General features: G+C 31.9%; 1 protein-coding gene across 2 annotated transcripts in view; it reads right to left on the bottom strand.

Moving 5' to 3' along the window:
• LOC143071382 (putative E3 ubiquitin-protein ligase HERC1) overlaps positions 1 to 14965 on the bottom strand; it is a 91273-nt gene that overhangs the window by 49295 nt on the left and 27013 nt on the right. For both annotated transcript variants that reach the window (XM_076245636.1, XM_076245635.1), the window contains exons 24-40: positions 14724 to 14780; positions 13641 to 13732; positions 12968 to 13022; positions 11067 to 11338; positions 10302 to 10520; positions 9057 to 9177; positions 8245 to 8485; positions 7621 to 7745; positions 7003 to 7143; positions 6761 to 6867; positions 5679 to 5981; positions 4958 to 5197; positions 4636 to 4719; positions 3927 to 4137; positions 3197 to 3336; positions 2514 to 2677; positions 503 to 1413 (exon numbers count right to left, since the gene is read on the bottom strand). In XM_076245636.1, the coding sequence (XP_076101751.1) occupies positions 503 to 1413; positions 2514 to 2677; positions 3197 to 3336; positions 3927 to 4137; positions 4636 to 4719; positions 4958 to 5197; positions 5679 to 5981; positions 6761 to 6867; positions 7003 to 7143; positions 7621 to 7745; positions 8245 to 8485; positions 9057 to 9177; positions 10302 to 10520; positions 11067 to 11338; positions 12968 to 13022; positions 13641 to 13732; positions 14724 to 14780 (3483 nt within the window). The remainder of the gene's footprint in view (positions 1 to 502; positions 1414 to 2513; positions 2678 to 3196; positions 3337 to 3926; positions 4138 to 4635; positions 4720 to 4957; positions 5198 to 5678; positions 5982 to 6760; positions 6868 to 7002; positions 7144 to 7620; positions 7746 to 8244; positions 8486 to 9056; positions 9178 to 10301; positions 10521 to 11066; positions 11339 to 12967; positions 13023 to 13640; positions 13733 to 14723; positions 14781 to 14965) is intronic.

Here is a 14965-nt window from a genome sequence, read left to right as displayed (position 1 = left end):
AGGATCAAGAAGGATATATTCACTTTTCATTCTTTGAAATTACTATATTTTGTGTATTTTTCTTTCCAGCTAAAAAAAATTAGACTTTTAAGATCTATATGTTTTATTAAATTCTGTTACACGCAAAACTTGGGAAAACAAGAATGTGTCCCCAGTACACAGATGCCCCATCCGCACCATCATTTTCTATGTTTAATGGACCATAAAAATGGGGGAAAATCTCTAAATAGGCATTAAAATTAGAAAGATCATATCATAGGGAACATGAGTACTAAGTTTCAAGTTAATTGGACTTCAACTTCATCAAAAACTAACTTGACCAAAAACTTTAACCTGGGACGAAAGGACAAACAGACGAATGGAAGAACAAATGGACGGACAGACAGAAAATGGATGCACAGACCAGAAAACATAATGCCCATTAATAGGGCATAAAAAATTCTAAATGTCCTGCTTCTTGTACACATATTGTGTGTTTTCTACATGTATGTCTCTGACTTACCATGTAAATCACCAATACAAGACTCCTCCTCTGCTGTACAAGTTATTAATGATCTGTACAGTACAGTTTGTGCTCTCTCTAACTCAGCCAATGAAAACACTTTGTTAAGTAAGGATGTACACAAGGCAACTTTCACCATCTTCTTCATTAACAACCTCAGCACGGTCTTCATATCTTCATTCCGTCTAACTACAGTGCCATCGATTAAGGCCTTGTTACTATCAGCAGCCAGATCAGACTTTGGTACCAATAACATTTCTGAGAACTTGTTTGTCCAGATAATATTATTTAATGCCTTAAGAGCACTGACTTGTACAAAAGATGCTTGGAACTCCTTTTTTTCTGATATTTCAGGTTCTAATGAGTCACAGCTCTCTGATAAATCCTCTGGCTCCAGTACTGGCTGTATTTCTGGTTCCTCTTCAGGGTGTGTTTGTTCAGCAGGTTCTCTTACTTCTGGTGAAGACACTGCGGGTAATTTATTTGAGTAAGAGGCAGATTCCTGCTCCCTGTCCTCCTCCACAGAACTTTCTTCTCTGGGAGAAGACACAGTAGAAGCAATACTACAGTCCTCTAGTTCTAACGTCTCCAGTGAAACCAAAGGTGCTTTCCTTTTATCAGCATTATGATCTTCTTTACCTTCTTCTAACTCCTGCTCAATTACCCTAGCTATGTCTTCGTCAAGTTTCTTCATCAATGCATCTGTTGCAGCTTTTTCTTCTTCTTTATTCTTAGAATCTTTTTCTGTTGTTGTCTGAGTATTAACATCCTTTGTTGGCTTTCCTACTTGGTTACTTGGGAGAGATAACAGTTTAACTATTGCACCCAAGTGAGCAGCTGTGAAACCATCTAAATGATTGGCATCAAACAGCACTGGTTCAACTGCTTTCAGCTTGCTTATTAGGACATCACTGAAAATAAAGCAAAAGATAGTCTTTACTTTTATGACAAAAATGTTTAGACATTAGATTTTGAAAATTAAACATCATGATTGAATCATCAGTATTCTATAGTTAGTAGTTCAATCATTGTCCATATTTGAATTCTTGGATGAACAATTCTTTTTGGTATTAAAGGTAGACATACAGGGATGATATCCTTTTCAACAGGTCTCTTATCATTGTGATGCAGTTCCAGTGACAACATCTTTTCACATATAAGTGTTGATCAGGCTCAGCATAAGCACAAGTTAAAGGTGTTCAAAAAGAATAAACTATCCATTAATAAGCATGAAATGGAAAAAGTATTTTTTTTCTTCTCTATCATCTCAATTTAGTTTGAAATGTGTAAACTATTTATATCTACTGCCATACTTTTGTAACTTCTGAAACTCTTTACATTATAAAATTGAGAATGGAAATGGGGAATGTGTCAAAGAGACAACAACCCGACCAAATAAAAAAAAACAACAGCAGAGGGTCACCAACAGGTCTTCAATGTAGCGAGAAATTCCCGCACCCGGAGGCGTCCTTCAGCTGGCCCCTAAACAAATATATACTAGTCCAGTGATAATGAACGCCATACTAATTTCCAAATTGTACACAAGAAACTAAAATTAAAATAATACAAGACTAACAAAGGCCAGAGGCTCCTGACTTGGGACAGGCGCAAAAATGCGGCGGGGTTAAACATGTTTGTGAGATCTCAAGCCTCCCCCTATACCTCTAACCAATGTAGAAAAGTAAACGCATAACAATACGCACATTAAAATTCAGTTCAAGAGAAGTCCGAGTCTGATGTCAGAAGATGTAACCAAAGAAAATAAACAAAATGACAATAATACATAAATAACAACAGACTACTAGCAGTTAACTGACATGCCAGCTCCAGACTTCAATTAAACTGACTGAAAGATTATGATTTCATCATATGAACATCAGGCACAATCATGTATGCTTATTGGTCTTATATGCTTCATACCTTTAAAATTTATTGAAATATGAAAAATATAAAGGCAGGAACATTACAAATGTCAGCTATGTCATAATCAACAACATAATGGAATATAAACCTGCTTGTAGAATCTCCGTCATCCCACTGAACTTTGACTGTTGTGGCTCCTTCTATAGACATACCCATTATATAGCCTCTCTTTGATGTGGAGGTGTGGATACATCTTCCTCCAACACGTAGGCCTGGATCTAAACCACCTATCACAGCAAGACTGGGCCATACCTAAAATGATACATAAGTTTTATTTTGAAAAAAATTACATGTCACAGCATACAACATCTATGAGCAAATATAATAAAGAAGATGTGGTATAATTGCCAATGAGCCAACTCGCCACAAGAGATCAAATGACACAGAAATTAACAACTACAGGCCTTCAACAATGAGCAAAGCCTGTATCGCATAGTCAGCTATAAAAGGCCTCGAAATGACAAAAGTCAAACAATTCAAGACATTCATACTACTATATATACTGGATTTGCACTTAATGCAACATCTTCAAAAATTCATACTGTTTGACATATTTCAAGATTGTTTTTGACACTTGTAAGGTTTACTGGTTATGAGTCAAGGTTTTATACTATTGCAAAAAACTTGCAAATGATGATGATTGCATATTGTTATTTCAAGTCTTTCAACATTTATATGCAAAGCTGACCAAAGAGTATTTTCATACAAATATGAACCAAAAATTGCATTGTATATATTTTCTTAAGACCTAAACATGACATTTTACAATACCTCATTACATAAAACTTTAATTGTTTCATCATCATTATAATCGACTGTCTCCTCCTCTGTGGTAAGTTCAACATTGTCTTCAGATTCCACCTTTTCTCCTGTCTCTTTGTTATCAAGGTCAGATTTAGAATTATCCTGATCTAAAGTAAGGAAAATAAATTTACATTCACCAATATTGTTTCAACATTTTAGAACAAAATTGAAGTTGAGGGTTGAGAATGTCGTTACTGCCATGTTCATTTAACACTACGGTAATCAATTAGAAAGATGATAATGAAAATGCACCGAGTTTTATTGAATTTTGTCCCAATTATTTTTGGAATAGGAGCCAAATAAAGATGCTTACAAGCCATCTTGAATTTGCATTTACAGTAGTAACAAGAGAGAGATCTTCTTACTCTTTTGGTGCACCTGAAATCACCCCTATTTTTGAATGGAGTTCATGTTGTTGTCTATTGTTTTTATATAGTGTTTAGAAGACTTGTTTTTTCGTTGCTCTTCATTTTTTATACCAAAGTGTTGTCGGTTTCTCTTTGACTTATGAGTTTTTAATATCCCCTTATCTGTCACCTTTATATAACGAACATATATCCTCCCCCACCTTCTGAAGAAAAAAATACATGTGTGTGCACAATGTCATTATGTAATGAATTGGAAGTTTCTACAAGTTTTATATATAGATTATGCCATTGATTTTCAAAAATAATATTTACAAACAAGATAAACCTACTTTTAGATGGTGGTGTAATAAGTTCTTTGACTTTGCCTAACTGTTGAAGCATTTTCTCACAAATATGTGCAGCCCAAACTTCATTTCTGTGTAATGTCCTAATGAGAGATATATTGGCCTCCACCATTATTGCAGTAGCTGGGGCACACTGAGGATCTCCTGCTAAGAGTTCATGAGAACTTTCACACATCTGCATGTCCCCCATCCTCACCTAAAATTAAAATATATATTATATTTAAATACAATTATTAGTGTATCTAAAGTTTCTAATAATTCACTACACTTCACATTGGTAACACTCAGCGCTTACTTTATGAATGGAAGAATTATCTTTAAAATATAACATTACAGAAATCTAAGACTGAAGTCAATAGCCTTTGTCAAGACATGCTGGTTAAGGCTTGGATAAATTGGACCATCAAAAACTTTAAGTTCCATTTAATGTAAGAGAGGATTTTTCCATATTAAAGTTTTGTCTCATAGCACTAAATAAACGTTTGTAATCAGATGCTGCTATTTTTTCACATTTTTTCCCCAAGTTTCATGTTTTCAGTTAAATGCAAATAAAAATAATAGAAATTTTTTGTTGTGGGTAGCCCACCAAAAACCAAAATCAAAATTTTAATTAGATTTATATATTTACTGGAAATATGTATAAAAATAACTACTGCAAATACTGCAATTTCAATTGATTTAACATGTACATTACCTTTTCCCATGGATTTCCACTATAAAACATAACACAAGGATAAAGTTCTGATGCATCAATGTCTTCAAAAGCAACTCTCAAATCCTACAATATATATACTTATTAAGTGATCAGTATAAAGTGATATTTATGATATTTATGATACAAAACCATTTCTTGAAATTTGATATACATGTGGCCATGAACAATGAACATAAAAAGATACTGCTACAAAAGCATTGACAAAAATCTATGACTTTGATCATTCAAATATTTCAATATTTTACAAAAATCTCAAATGGAACCAGTTTTTACACTAACAGCAAAAGTCTTTAATTCCTACCTCTCCATTTTTGGCAAAAGCTAATGTTCTAGCATCCATGTCCAGTACAACAGTGATACAATCTCCCTGTGTATAACATGGTAGAGTCAGACTGTGTTCTCCTCCATGATAAATGTTCCCACTGTAGGCTCTATATAGCCACATATCATGGGTCGATCTGTGGGCGTAGTCATGGACAGGCCATTTAGCTACACCTAAACAAGTACCTTCATTCCCTTTGTTTTCTTTCATCACATATACCTATTTGATAAAAGTGAAATTTATTGATATATGAAGGCCAAAATTTGCATTTTTTTTGTTTTTAATTTTTTCTTCAAGAAAAAGGAATGTATTAGTTTTTGGAGTATATTTAGAAAGCAAACAAAAGAATATTTTATTCAATTGCTAGGATGGATGTAAATAAAAGCATTCATAATTTCACATATATATATTAACTTTTTCAGAAATTTAAACTTTTGAAGTATCTTGCGGATATAATCTCTTAAAAAAATCATTCTTTTTTTTTCAGAAATACATGTCAAAGTTTGAAGTTAAATGTTGTTTAAAGCAGAGAATTGCAGGATCTTTATTTTCTTATACAAAACCATACACAGAACATCTCAGTCAAAATATCTTAAATTTGGTCATAAAATTATTTCTTTCACGAATCTCCAAATTTGAGTAAAAACAGATGATTGTACTTTCACCAATATATACTGACACAAATACAAAAATAACCCACCTTCCATTTGTAACATCCATTTCTCATGGCAGTAACCCCAAGTCCATAGCCTTTCCCTGAGGAGCTGTGTGTCAACACATTATTTCCTTCCACTGTACAATTTACACATTTGTCTGTATCAAACATGGCATCCTGGATGTTTGTCTCAGTAACCTCCCCTTTCTCAGACAAATCTTCCTGTCCATCCATGGCAGATAGTTTCCATAACAATTGATCTTTCTTGGTATTGACTTCCTGGTTTGCTATTTTCTCAGGTATTATCCACATGTTGTTAGACAGGAAGGTGAAGAGATCATCAACAACCTGAATTTCGATATATATGTGAACAATAATGATATTTAGAAATACAATAATAATCTTGTATATATACAAAAGAAGATGTGGTATGATTGCAACTAGACAACTCTCCACAAGAGACCAAATGACACAGTAATTAAAAAACTATAGTTCACTGTATGGCCTTCAACAATGAGCAAAGCCCATAACGCATAGTCAGCTATGAAAGTCCCTGAAATGACTGATGTAAACATTTCAAACAAGAAAACTAACAGCCTATTTTAAGTACTAAATATGACTGAAAAACACCTTTGTAACACAGTAACAAATGATGTGCAAATTTTAAACCTGTTTGAAATATTTTTGCTCACACCCTTAAATTGTTTCCATCATATAGATAAATGAAATACATAATTTTGCAAACACATGTAATCTTAAGCATCCCGGATTTCTGTTTCTGCCAGATAGCTAGTTGTGATTTTATTATATATTTTTTAGAGATTTAAAGTCAATGCTTACATACCATTTTCCAAGATATTTAGCATATTATATCCATTGTGTTTTTTTCAATAAATATGATATACATACATGACATATAGATAGGCTACCATTGAAATGTTGAAACAACATGGTGACCTAATCTTAATACAACACAATTTCTTGTCATGTTTGGTGGTTTTCATACAGACTCATAGGAACAGATAAATTACAAATTTCAAAACACTTTAATGAGTAATATATTAAACTGCAATTGTTAATATCAAGCAATTTCCAAACATTAAACTAAAGACCTGTTTAAAACTTACTTGTTTCAGGAAATCTTTATCCATTTCTAGTGTTATAGAAGACAATACTGTTTCTAAAGTATTCATAGCTATAAGTCTAGTCCTAAGTTTATAGTAAGTGTTAGTCTCTGAAATGTAAATGAAAGTGCATTCAATATTTTAACAAAAATGGTTCATTAACATATACAGTATTGACTTTATTTGATTCCTTCAACATTCTAAACAATAAAATGATGTTTTTTTCCTGATGACCAATATCTTACCTAAATTATAGCCAGCTATGGAAAGAAACATATTTATCCACTGTTTTGATGACAAATGTTGTTGTATTGTTCTTGTTGAAGCAACTCTCTGCAGGAACAGCAAGAAGTCTCCTTGCACAGTTGGACTATATTTGGTGTTACCTATAAACAAATATAAAAGCAAATCATTTTCCATTGTAAATTTCAAATTTTGCTACTATTCGAAAATTTCCAAAGATATGAATGACTACATCATCCAAGAAAATACTTTTCTCTACAGAATTGCATTTTTTGGGTAAAGTTTCTGCTTAGTTTTAATTTTAAATCATTATGTGGTCATAGCTGCCAAGGTTTTGTAATTAAAATGAATTTAAATAAAATATTCTTCATCAAAATGCTGTTGTTTAAAAACTTAATATATAGTACTGTGGATTCATTATTATTCGTTCGATACCAATTATTGTGGGTTTCATGAATTGAACCAAGAATTCAAATGTTCAACAAATAACATATTTTCAATAGGATTTGTATAAAGAGATTCGAAAAACCATGAAATTAAATATCTACAAAATTTCAAGTTTTTCGGCATGAAAATTGATACCCACGAAAATAACTGAATCCACAGAGACCTGTTCTTACAATCAGTTTTAGCTGTTATACACTTTATCATCTGTTGTTCAACATTACACAGACTCTGAAGCTGTCTCCATAGTAAGTCCAGTACTCCTTGTATTACACCACTACCAAGCTTGTCAGCATATACACTAAAATAAAATCCATCATAAATGTATATACAATACCATGTACAAGAAAATACAGTCTACTACAAGTACAAAACTTTATTTGTATATTCTGTTCCATAATTGACATTTTCTTTATTTCTTATTTTCATAAGTCCGTGTTTACAGGAATAGAAAAACTGAAAAATGACATCATGAGTAAAATATGCATATTTTAAAAGAACAGCTTTTAATTGTTAATGATATCTTCTATTTTTTGACACTCATTTGTTTCCACAAAAACAAAAGAAATCCATGCTGAAAACAAAAAATTATCTTGATAAGTAATCAATAACAGCTTTGAGCTTTTCTTAAAATAGATAAATATTAAAAGCCATAACAAGAAAATAATTTGCAATTTATTCTTCTTTAATTCATACTGGGTTGCTTTCTATATAATTTTCTACTACTTTTCATAAAAAAAAAAGTACAAAACGTACATTCGCATAAAAAATATTATCATAACATTCTAAATTATACATACCCAGCAGTCAAGGTAATAAGCCTCATCAAGTTTCCACTGGACATCTGTAACACTAAACTCAACTGATCTTCCTGTAGTTTCCAGTCAGCTGAGGGCATTATATAGGACATATGTGTAGTCCCACCACTCAGTGAGAACAGTAATGGTAGGAGTCCACACGACACGGCTAGAGAGATGTCAGATGGACAGTACTTCATTGACAAAGAATACCCGGTCCATAATAGTAGCTTCTTTTTCACATCTGAAATGACATTGTTGGTACCTATTAAAGGTCTATTCAAGGAAAAATAGTATTGGGGTTAGACAATATTTTTCATAATAATACATGGATACAGGGAACAACACTATTCTCAATTTCTCACTATATAATATATTTTTATTTCCTGATTATTCTTTGAAAATTGCAACCCAAAATCCTAATTAATTTTTTTCCAGGAACACCCTTAACACAAAACCTTAATATGAGAAAAACACCATGGAATTGTATATAAAAGTAAATAGTAAATAAATTTGTTTAAGGAGTACTTGTCTGATGTCTATTCCTTTTGTAGATATGGGTTTTGCTATGGAAAATTACAAAAATATCTTTGACCAAAATAATGGAATTTGAGATGCTCAATGTCATTACATACTGATTTGTTTATTTTAATTTCCATTAAAATGCTGTTTCTGGTCTAGGAGGAATTGTAGATACAAAGTGTGGAAATAAACAAATATCTGATCAAATGAATATGCACAGCAAGGTCTATGTATTGCCACTTCAGTAACCAGATTTATAAAAAATAATAATAATTAAAACCCCCAAAACCAACCTGGATTATAAGTCTCTATTTTGTCTGTGTTTATCAGATCTTTTACTAATAATTCATATATCTGGTGCACAGCTAGCTGTATTTCTTGTTGTGTTTCCGTCTTGGCAGATTTTATCTCATCCTATAAAGGTAAACAAAATTCTTACTAACTTACTTTGACTACCTACTCCAGAATTTTTCTTTATTAAGTAATTATTCAGCTCTCTGTAATGTTGTCAAAGAATTCATTTTTTGGTCTGTGTTGTTGTTTAACTGCACTTATAACTTTCTTACAGATTCAATTAATCAAGTGTTTGTAAGTCTTCAATTAGAACTCTTCCAATATGCAAATTGTTGAACATTAAAATTCATGGTTCCACCATACACATGAAATCAATGAATATTGGTATCCTACTAATAATAATGAATCAACAGTTACTGAAATTAAAGAACCTTAGTGAGCCAGCTCACATATTTCACGTCCCCAAATTGTCACTGGAGAAATAAAATAACTGTAAGATAAAAAATTGTATAAGAAACAAGAATTTGTCCCATGTAAACGGATGCCCCATCTGCACTAACATTTTCTATCTTCAGTGGAATGTGAAAATGGGGGTAAAATCTCTAATTTGGCTTAAAATTAGAAAGATCATAAAGAACATGTGTTCTAAGTTTCAAGTTGATTGGACTTCAACTTCATCAAAAACTACCCCTACCAAATACTTAAACCTACCTTGACCAAAAACTTTAACCTGAAGCGGGACGAACGGAAGGACGGACGGAAGCACAGACCAGAAAATATAATGCCCATAAATGGGGCATAAAAAAAAATTGAATCATAATTTCCTGTCGATATGCACATCTACGTAGTATGTCCTTATTATTTACAAAGTTTCATGAAATTCTGTTGTGTGGTTTCAGAGGAGTTGCGATGACAAACTGTTGCAGAGGTATATTGAAGCAATTAAGTTCAAAGGGGAGTAAATCTTAGAAAAAAAATTGAATCATAATTTCCTGTTGATATGCACATCTGCTTAGTATGTCCTTATTATCTAAATAGGTTTCATGAAATTCTGTTGTGTGGTTTGAGAGGAGTTGTGATGACAAGAAACTGAACTGACGGACTGACGGATGGGTAAAAAACATTATACCCTGGCAACTTCATTGCATGGGGTATAATAAAAGCATCATGAAACAAAATACCTTAAAATTAATAGTTTAATTTTAGTTATTTGAAAAAAAAATATCTGTATCTAAGTTTATTACCTGGTAGTGATATAACTGTGCATTTTGATTAGCTACATGCATGTCTAAAGATGAGCCAAAGTTGAAGCATGAACCAAAACTGAAACATCCTGACAAGAGTTGTACATGTACAGAACATAACAGTGTTGTCAATGTTGTAGGCTGGCTATCTGATTTCTCTTGTAACTCCTGCTGGGTGGATAGTAGCTCTCTTATCTGATTCAAAGCATACAGTCTAGCCTGGAATATAAAATATACACATACCAGAATTTTAATTATATTCAATAACAATACATAAAGCCTATATACATATATGCATTTTTTTCCAATAAAATTTTATTGGTAAAGCAAGGTTGTTCTGTAACTGATATTTTTTTTATGGTTCAAATGATTTTTAAAACATAATCAACAAGAAAAATTTCCCAAATATATATATTAAACTAGCAAATAACCAAAGCAAGGACAGGAATAATAGTGAACAATTTTTAACTTATGTTGTAACAACTTTGAGATAAACTTTTTAAAGTGTACTACTTGTATGTAAATGTGGTTACCACCTGCGAAATCTTATATAAATATCTTTTGTATTGAGTAATGCATTTTCCTAAATAATCATAAAATTTATTCCTTCAGAAATATACATGTGTAGATTTTATTTGACTACAAACTTGTCATTCAACAAATAACAAATACAATATAGTTGTTCCTAAATTGTTTTTTCATGTTTAGTGGACACATTCTAAAACAATATGAACAATGCGTATCTTTAATATAAAGTAAATGTACCTCTGCTCTAGATTGTTGATGTTCTAATGCTATAGCCATCTCTTTAGGATCAGTATTGGATATCTGTGCAGTACCTTCATGGTCAGACACCCCAGAACTACAGCCTCTAACACTCTCTCCACATACAAACTTACAAACATTAGTGGCTACCTCTCCTACAAAGGACCTCTTCCTTACATGTACTGATGAATGGCCATCTCCAAGTCTCTCTTGCTGCCATCTTAATCTTCTTAAATTCTCCTTCACTCTTTGTAAGGACAAAAATTGTATTCCTATAAAAGGGAAAAAAGTGTTCTATCAGATATGCCATAAAATTTGATTATCATTTTTAACTTCCAAGGAAAATCACCGAGTTGTTTAAATATTTATTATTGAAACTTTACAGATAGTCTCCATGCTTTAGAATTTTTCATCATTGCAGAACAAAAATATACTCAAATGAAGTAATTTTCTGCAAAAGATGTTAAAGAAGTCAATAAAATTTAAAATTTAATAATAGAAGCATTTTGGACTGACAAGAAAAAAACATATAGCAATGCCAACATCTTTTCAATTTTAAGCTATTAATTTTTCACTGTCTTAATCATTGATTATAACTAGAGGCTCTAAAGAGCCTGTGTCGCTCACCTTGGTTTATGCGCATGTCATAAAGGAAGGACACAGATGGATTTATGACAAAATTGTGTTTTGGTGATGGTGATGTGTTTGTAGATCTACCTTACTAAACTTTCTTGCTGCTTACAATGATCTCTATCTAATGAATCTATCCCAGTAGTTAAAATCTTTTGAAAAAAAATACCAAATTTATGAAAATTGTTTAAAATTGACTATAAAGGGCAATAACTCCTTAAGGGGTCAATTGACCATTTTGATTATATTGACTGATTTGTAGGTTTTACTTTGCTGTACATTATTGCTGTTTACAGTTTATCTCTATCTATAATATTATTCAAGATAATAACCAAAAGTTGCAAAATTTTTCTCAAAACTACCGATTCAGGGGCAACAACCCAACAACAGGTTGTCCGATTCATCTGAAAATTTCAGGGCAGATAGATCTTGACCTGATAAACAAGTTCACACATTGTCAGATTTGTTCTAAATGCTTTGGTTTCAGAGATATAAGCCAAAATCTACATTTTACCCCTAATTTCTATTTTTAGCAATGGTGGCCATCTTGGTTGGTTGGACGGATCACCGGACACATTTTTTAAACTAGATACCTTAATGATGATTATGGCCAAGTATGGTTAAATTTGGCCAAGTAGTTTCAGAGAAAAAGATTTTTGTAAAAGATTACAAAAATTTATGAAAAATTGACAAAAATTTACTATAAAGGGCAATAACATGTTAAGGGGTCAACTGACCATTTTGGTCATGTAGACTTTTTTGTAGATCTTATTTTGCTGAACATTATTGCTGTTTATAGTTAATCTCCACTATAATAATATTCAAGATAATAACCAAAAACGGCAAAATTTCTTTAAAATTACCAATTCAGGGGCAGCAATGCAACAACAAGTTATCCGATTTATCTGAAAATTTAGATTTTGACATGATAAACAATTTTACCTCATGTCAGATTTGCTCTAAATGTTTTGGTTTTAGAGATATTAGCCAAAATCTACATTTTACCCCTATGTTATATTTTTAGCCATGGCGGCCATCTTGGTTGGTTGGTTGGTTGGTCAGGTCACCGGACACTTTTATTAAACTAGATACCCAAATGATGATTGTGGCCAAGATTGGTTTAATTTAGCCTAGTAGTTTCAGAGGAGAAGATTTTTGTAAAAGTTAACAATGACAGACGACGGACAACGGCCGACAGACGCTAAGTGATGAGAAAAGCTCACTTGGCCCTTTGGGCCAGGTGAGATAAAAAGTAAAACATAATTTATTACCTCTTGTATTTTCCATAGAATTATCTGTTTCCAAGTTGATATTACCTTCCTGAAACTATATAATTCAAAGCATTCAATGCAAAACTCTTAATATTTTAAATTAAAGTATGTTAAAAATGTATCAAATATTTAGAATTTATAGTAATGTAGAGTAATTTTACCTGCATTAAAGATTATGCATTTGTTTCTGCACTCTCAGTTATAAAAGAACACATTCAATTAATATGCATTTAATGTACACAACTATGATAATGTAGGGCAACATCAATTTAAGAAATGACAAATCTCTACTAAGTTACATGCTCATTTTTTTTTATAAATTATCAAAGGATGTTATGCACTCAATATATGTTGAGTGGCACATTAAATGTAGAAATATCTGTATTGAAATGGGTGATATTGTACTTGAAATTTTTAATGAAGTAAAACTTCTAGGTGCATATATTCATTGTTGTTTTCACATGGTCATACCATATTGATATTTAAACTAAGAGGATTAATAAGAAATTATTGGATTAATAGCATCTGAACCAATTTGATTCTCCATCATAGTTAATGATACTTGTCCATTATTCAAATAATTTTTCTTTTAGATTTTGAAATTCCTCAAATTTGACTTTCCCCATTGAATAGATATGATAAATAACCTGAGGAAATCCACTTTATAACCAACCTGTCCACTAATACTCCTGCTGAGAATATCTGGGAAACTTCCTCTTCTGGGTAAAGAGAATGCATTTTCCTCTTCTGACTTTGTCTTTTCCTCTGTTTCATAAAAAATAAATAAAAAATACAATCTTTAAAAAATGAAAATATCTTATAACATAGAAATTGGTATGCATGTGTATTCATGCAAAATCAAGGTTAAATGGTTCTCTTGAATATGTGTAAATAATTCAAAAGAACAAGTCACAAGGTAATACAACAACTTGAGTGTATATGTTCCAGACCATATGAGTATTTGGACCATATGCGTATACTCATATGGTCCGACCATATGAGTATGATACTCTTTTGGTTATTAACGGGCTGAACCATATGAGTATTTGGACAATATAGGTATTTTTTTTTAAATTACATTATAAAAGTTTCAATAATACAAAAACTTTATCTAAAAAACAATGATTGTTACATGACAATGTATTATTTTTATAATTCAAATACTACGTAAAAATTAAATATTGATGCTATAGTTAGTTTTCATCGCTTATTAGATTCTTGTATGTACACATGTAGGCTTGGGGTGACATTTACTTCCACACGGCATCATAGCTTTTTTGCATTTGCAAGTCTTGGTTGTGCACCATCCTTTTCATTGTTTGGGAGCGAAAAGCTAGCCTTTTTGTAGCTGCGTACAGTGATACCGTGGTCTTGGGCCATTCCGATATGTCTACGGTGTTTTAAAGAAGCTCTAGATCTCAAATATCGTAGCATGACTACAATACACCATACTCACAAGATAACTTAAATAAACTATGTTACTTTCCACTGACTTCTTGTGTAACAGTTCATTAAGAAATTTTTGGAATTTATTATTTTCAGTCGACATATTGCCATTCACTCGTAGTAACAAATCGGTAATGACCATCGTCATGTGTTTATCATAGTTTTGTCAAGTAAGTAAAATTAACTGTATGAACGTTCTAATTTTTATCAAGCTACGTGTATGGTCCAAATACTCACATGGTCCGGAACATATATATAGAAAATAATACACCCTCTTAGCATTTCTATAAGCAATACAAATTATATCTACCATGATAGGATGTTGTCTTGTCATTTCTTTCACTTATAGACTGTTGACTAGGTGGATCTGGAAAAGATCAAACAGTCAATATTAAATTCAACATCTTTTAAGAACACAGAAATCAATATAAGTGTAAGTGCATTGTCAGGTAAACAGTAAGTTAATAAAATTAGCAATACATGAACATTATGACATGTACTAGATTCTTGTTGGGCAGGGAGTAAACATGGGAAATCATACATTACAGTTCA

This window comes from Mytilus galloprovincialis, chromosome 4 (assembly GCF_965363235.1).
Source record: "Mytilus galloprovincialis chromosome 4, xbMytGall1.hap1.1, whole genome shotgun sequence".
In the NCBI taxonomy this organism is placed as follows: domain Eukaryota; kingdom Metazoa; phylum Mollusca; class Bivalvia; order Mytilida; family Mytilidae; genus Mytilus; species Mytilus galloprovincialis.
The sequence above is the reverse complement of the archived record's forward strand: the minus strand, read 5'-3'. Positions and strand labels throughout refer to the sequence as shown.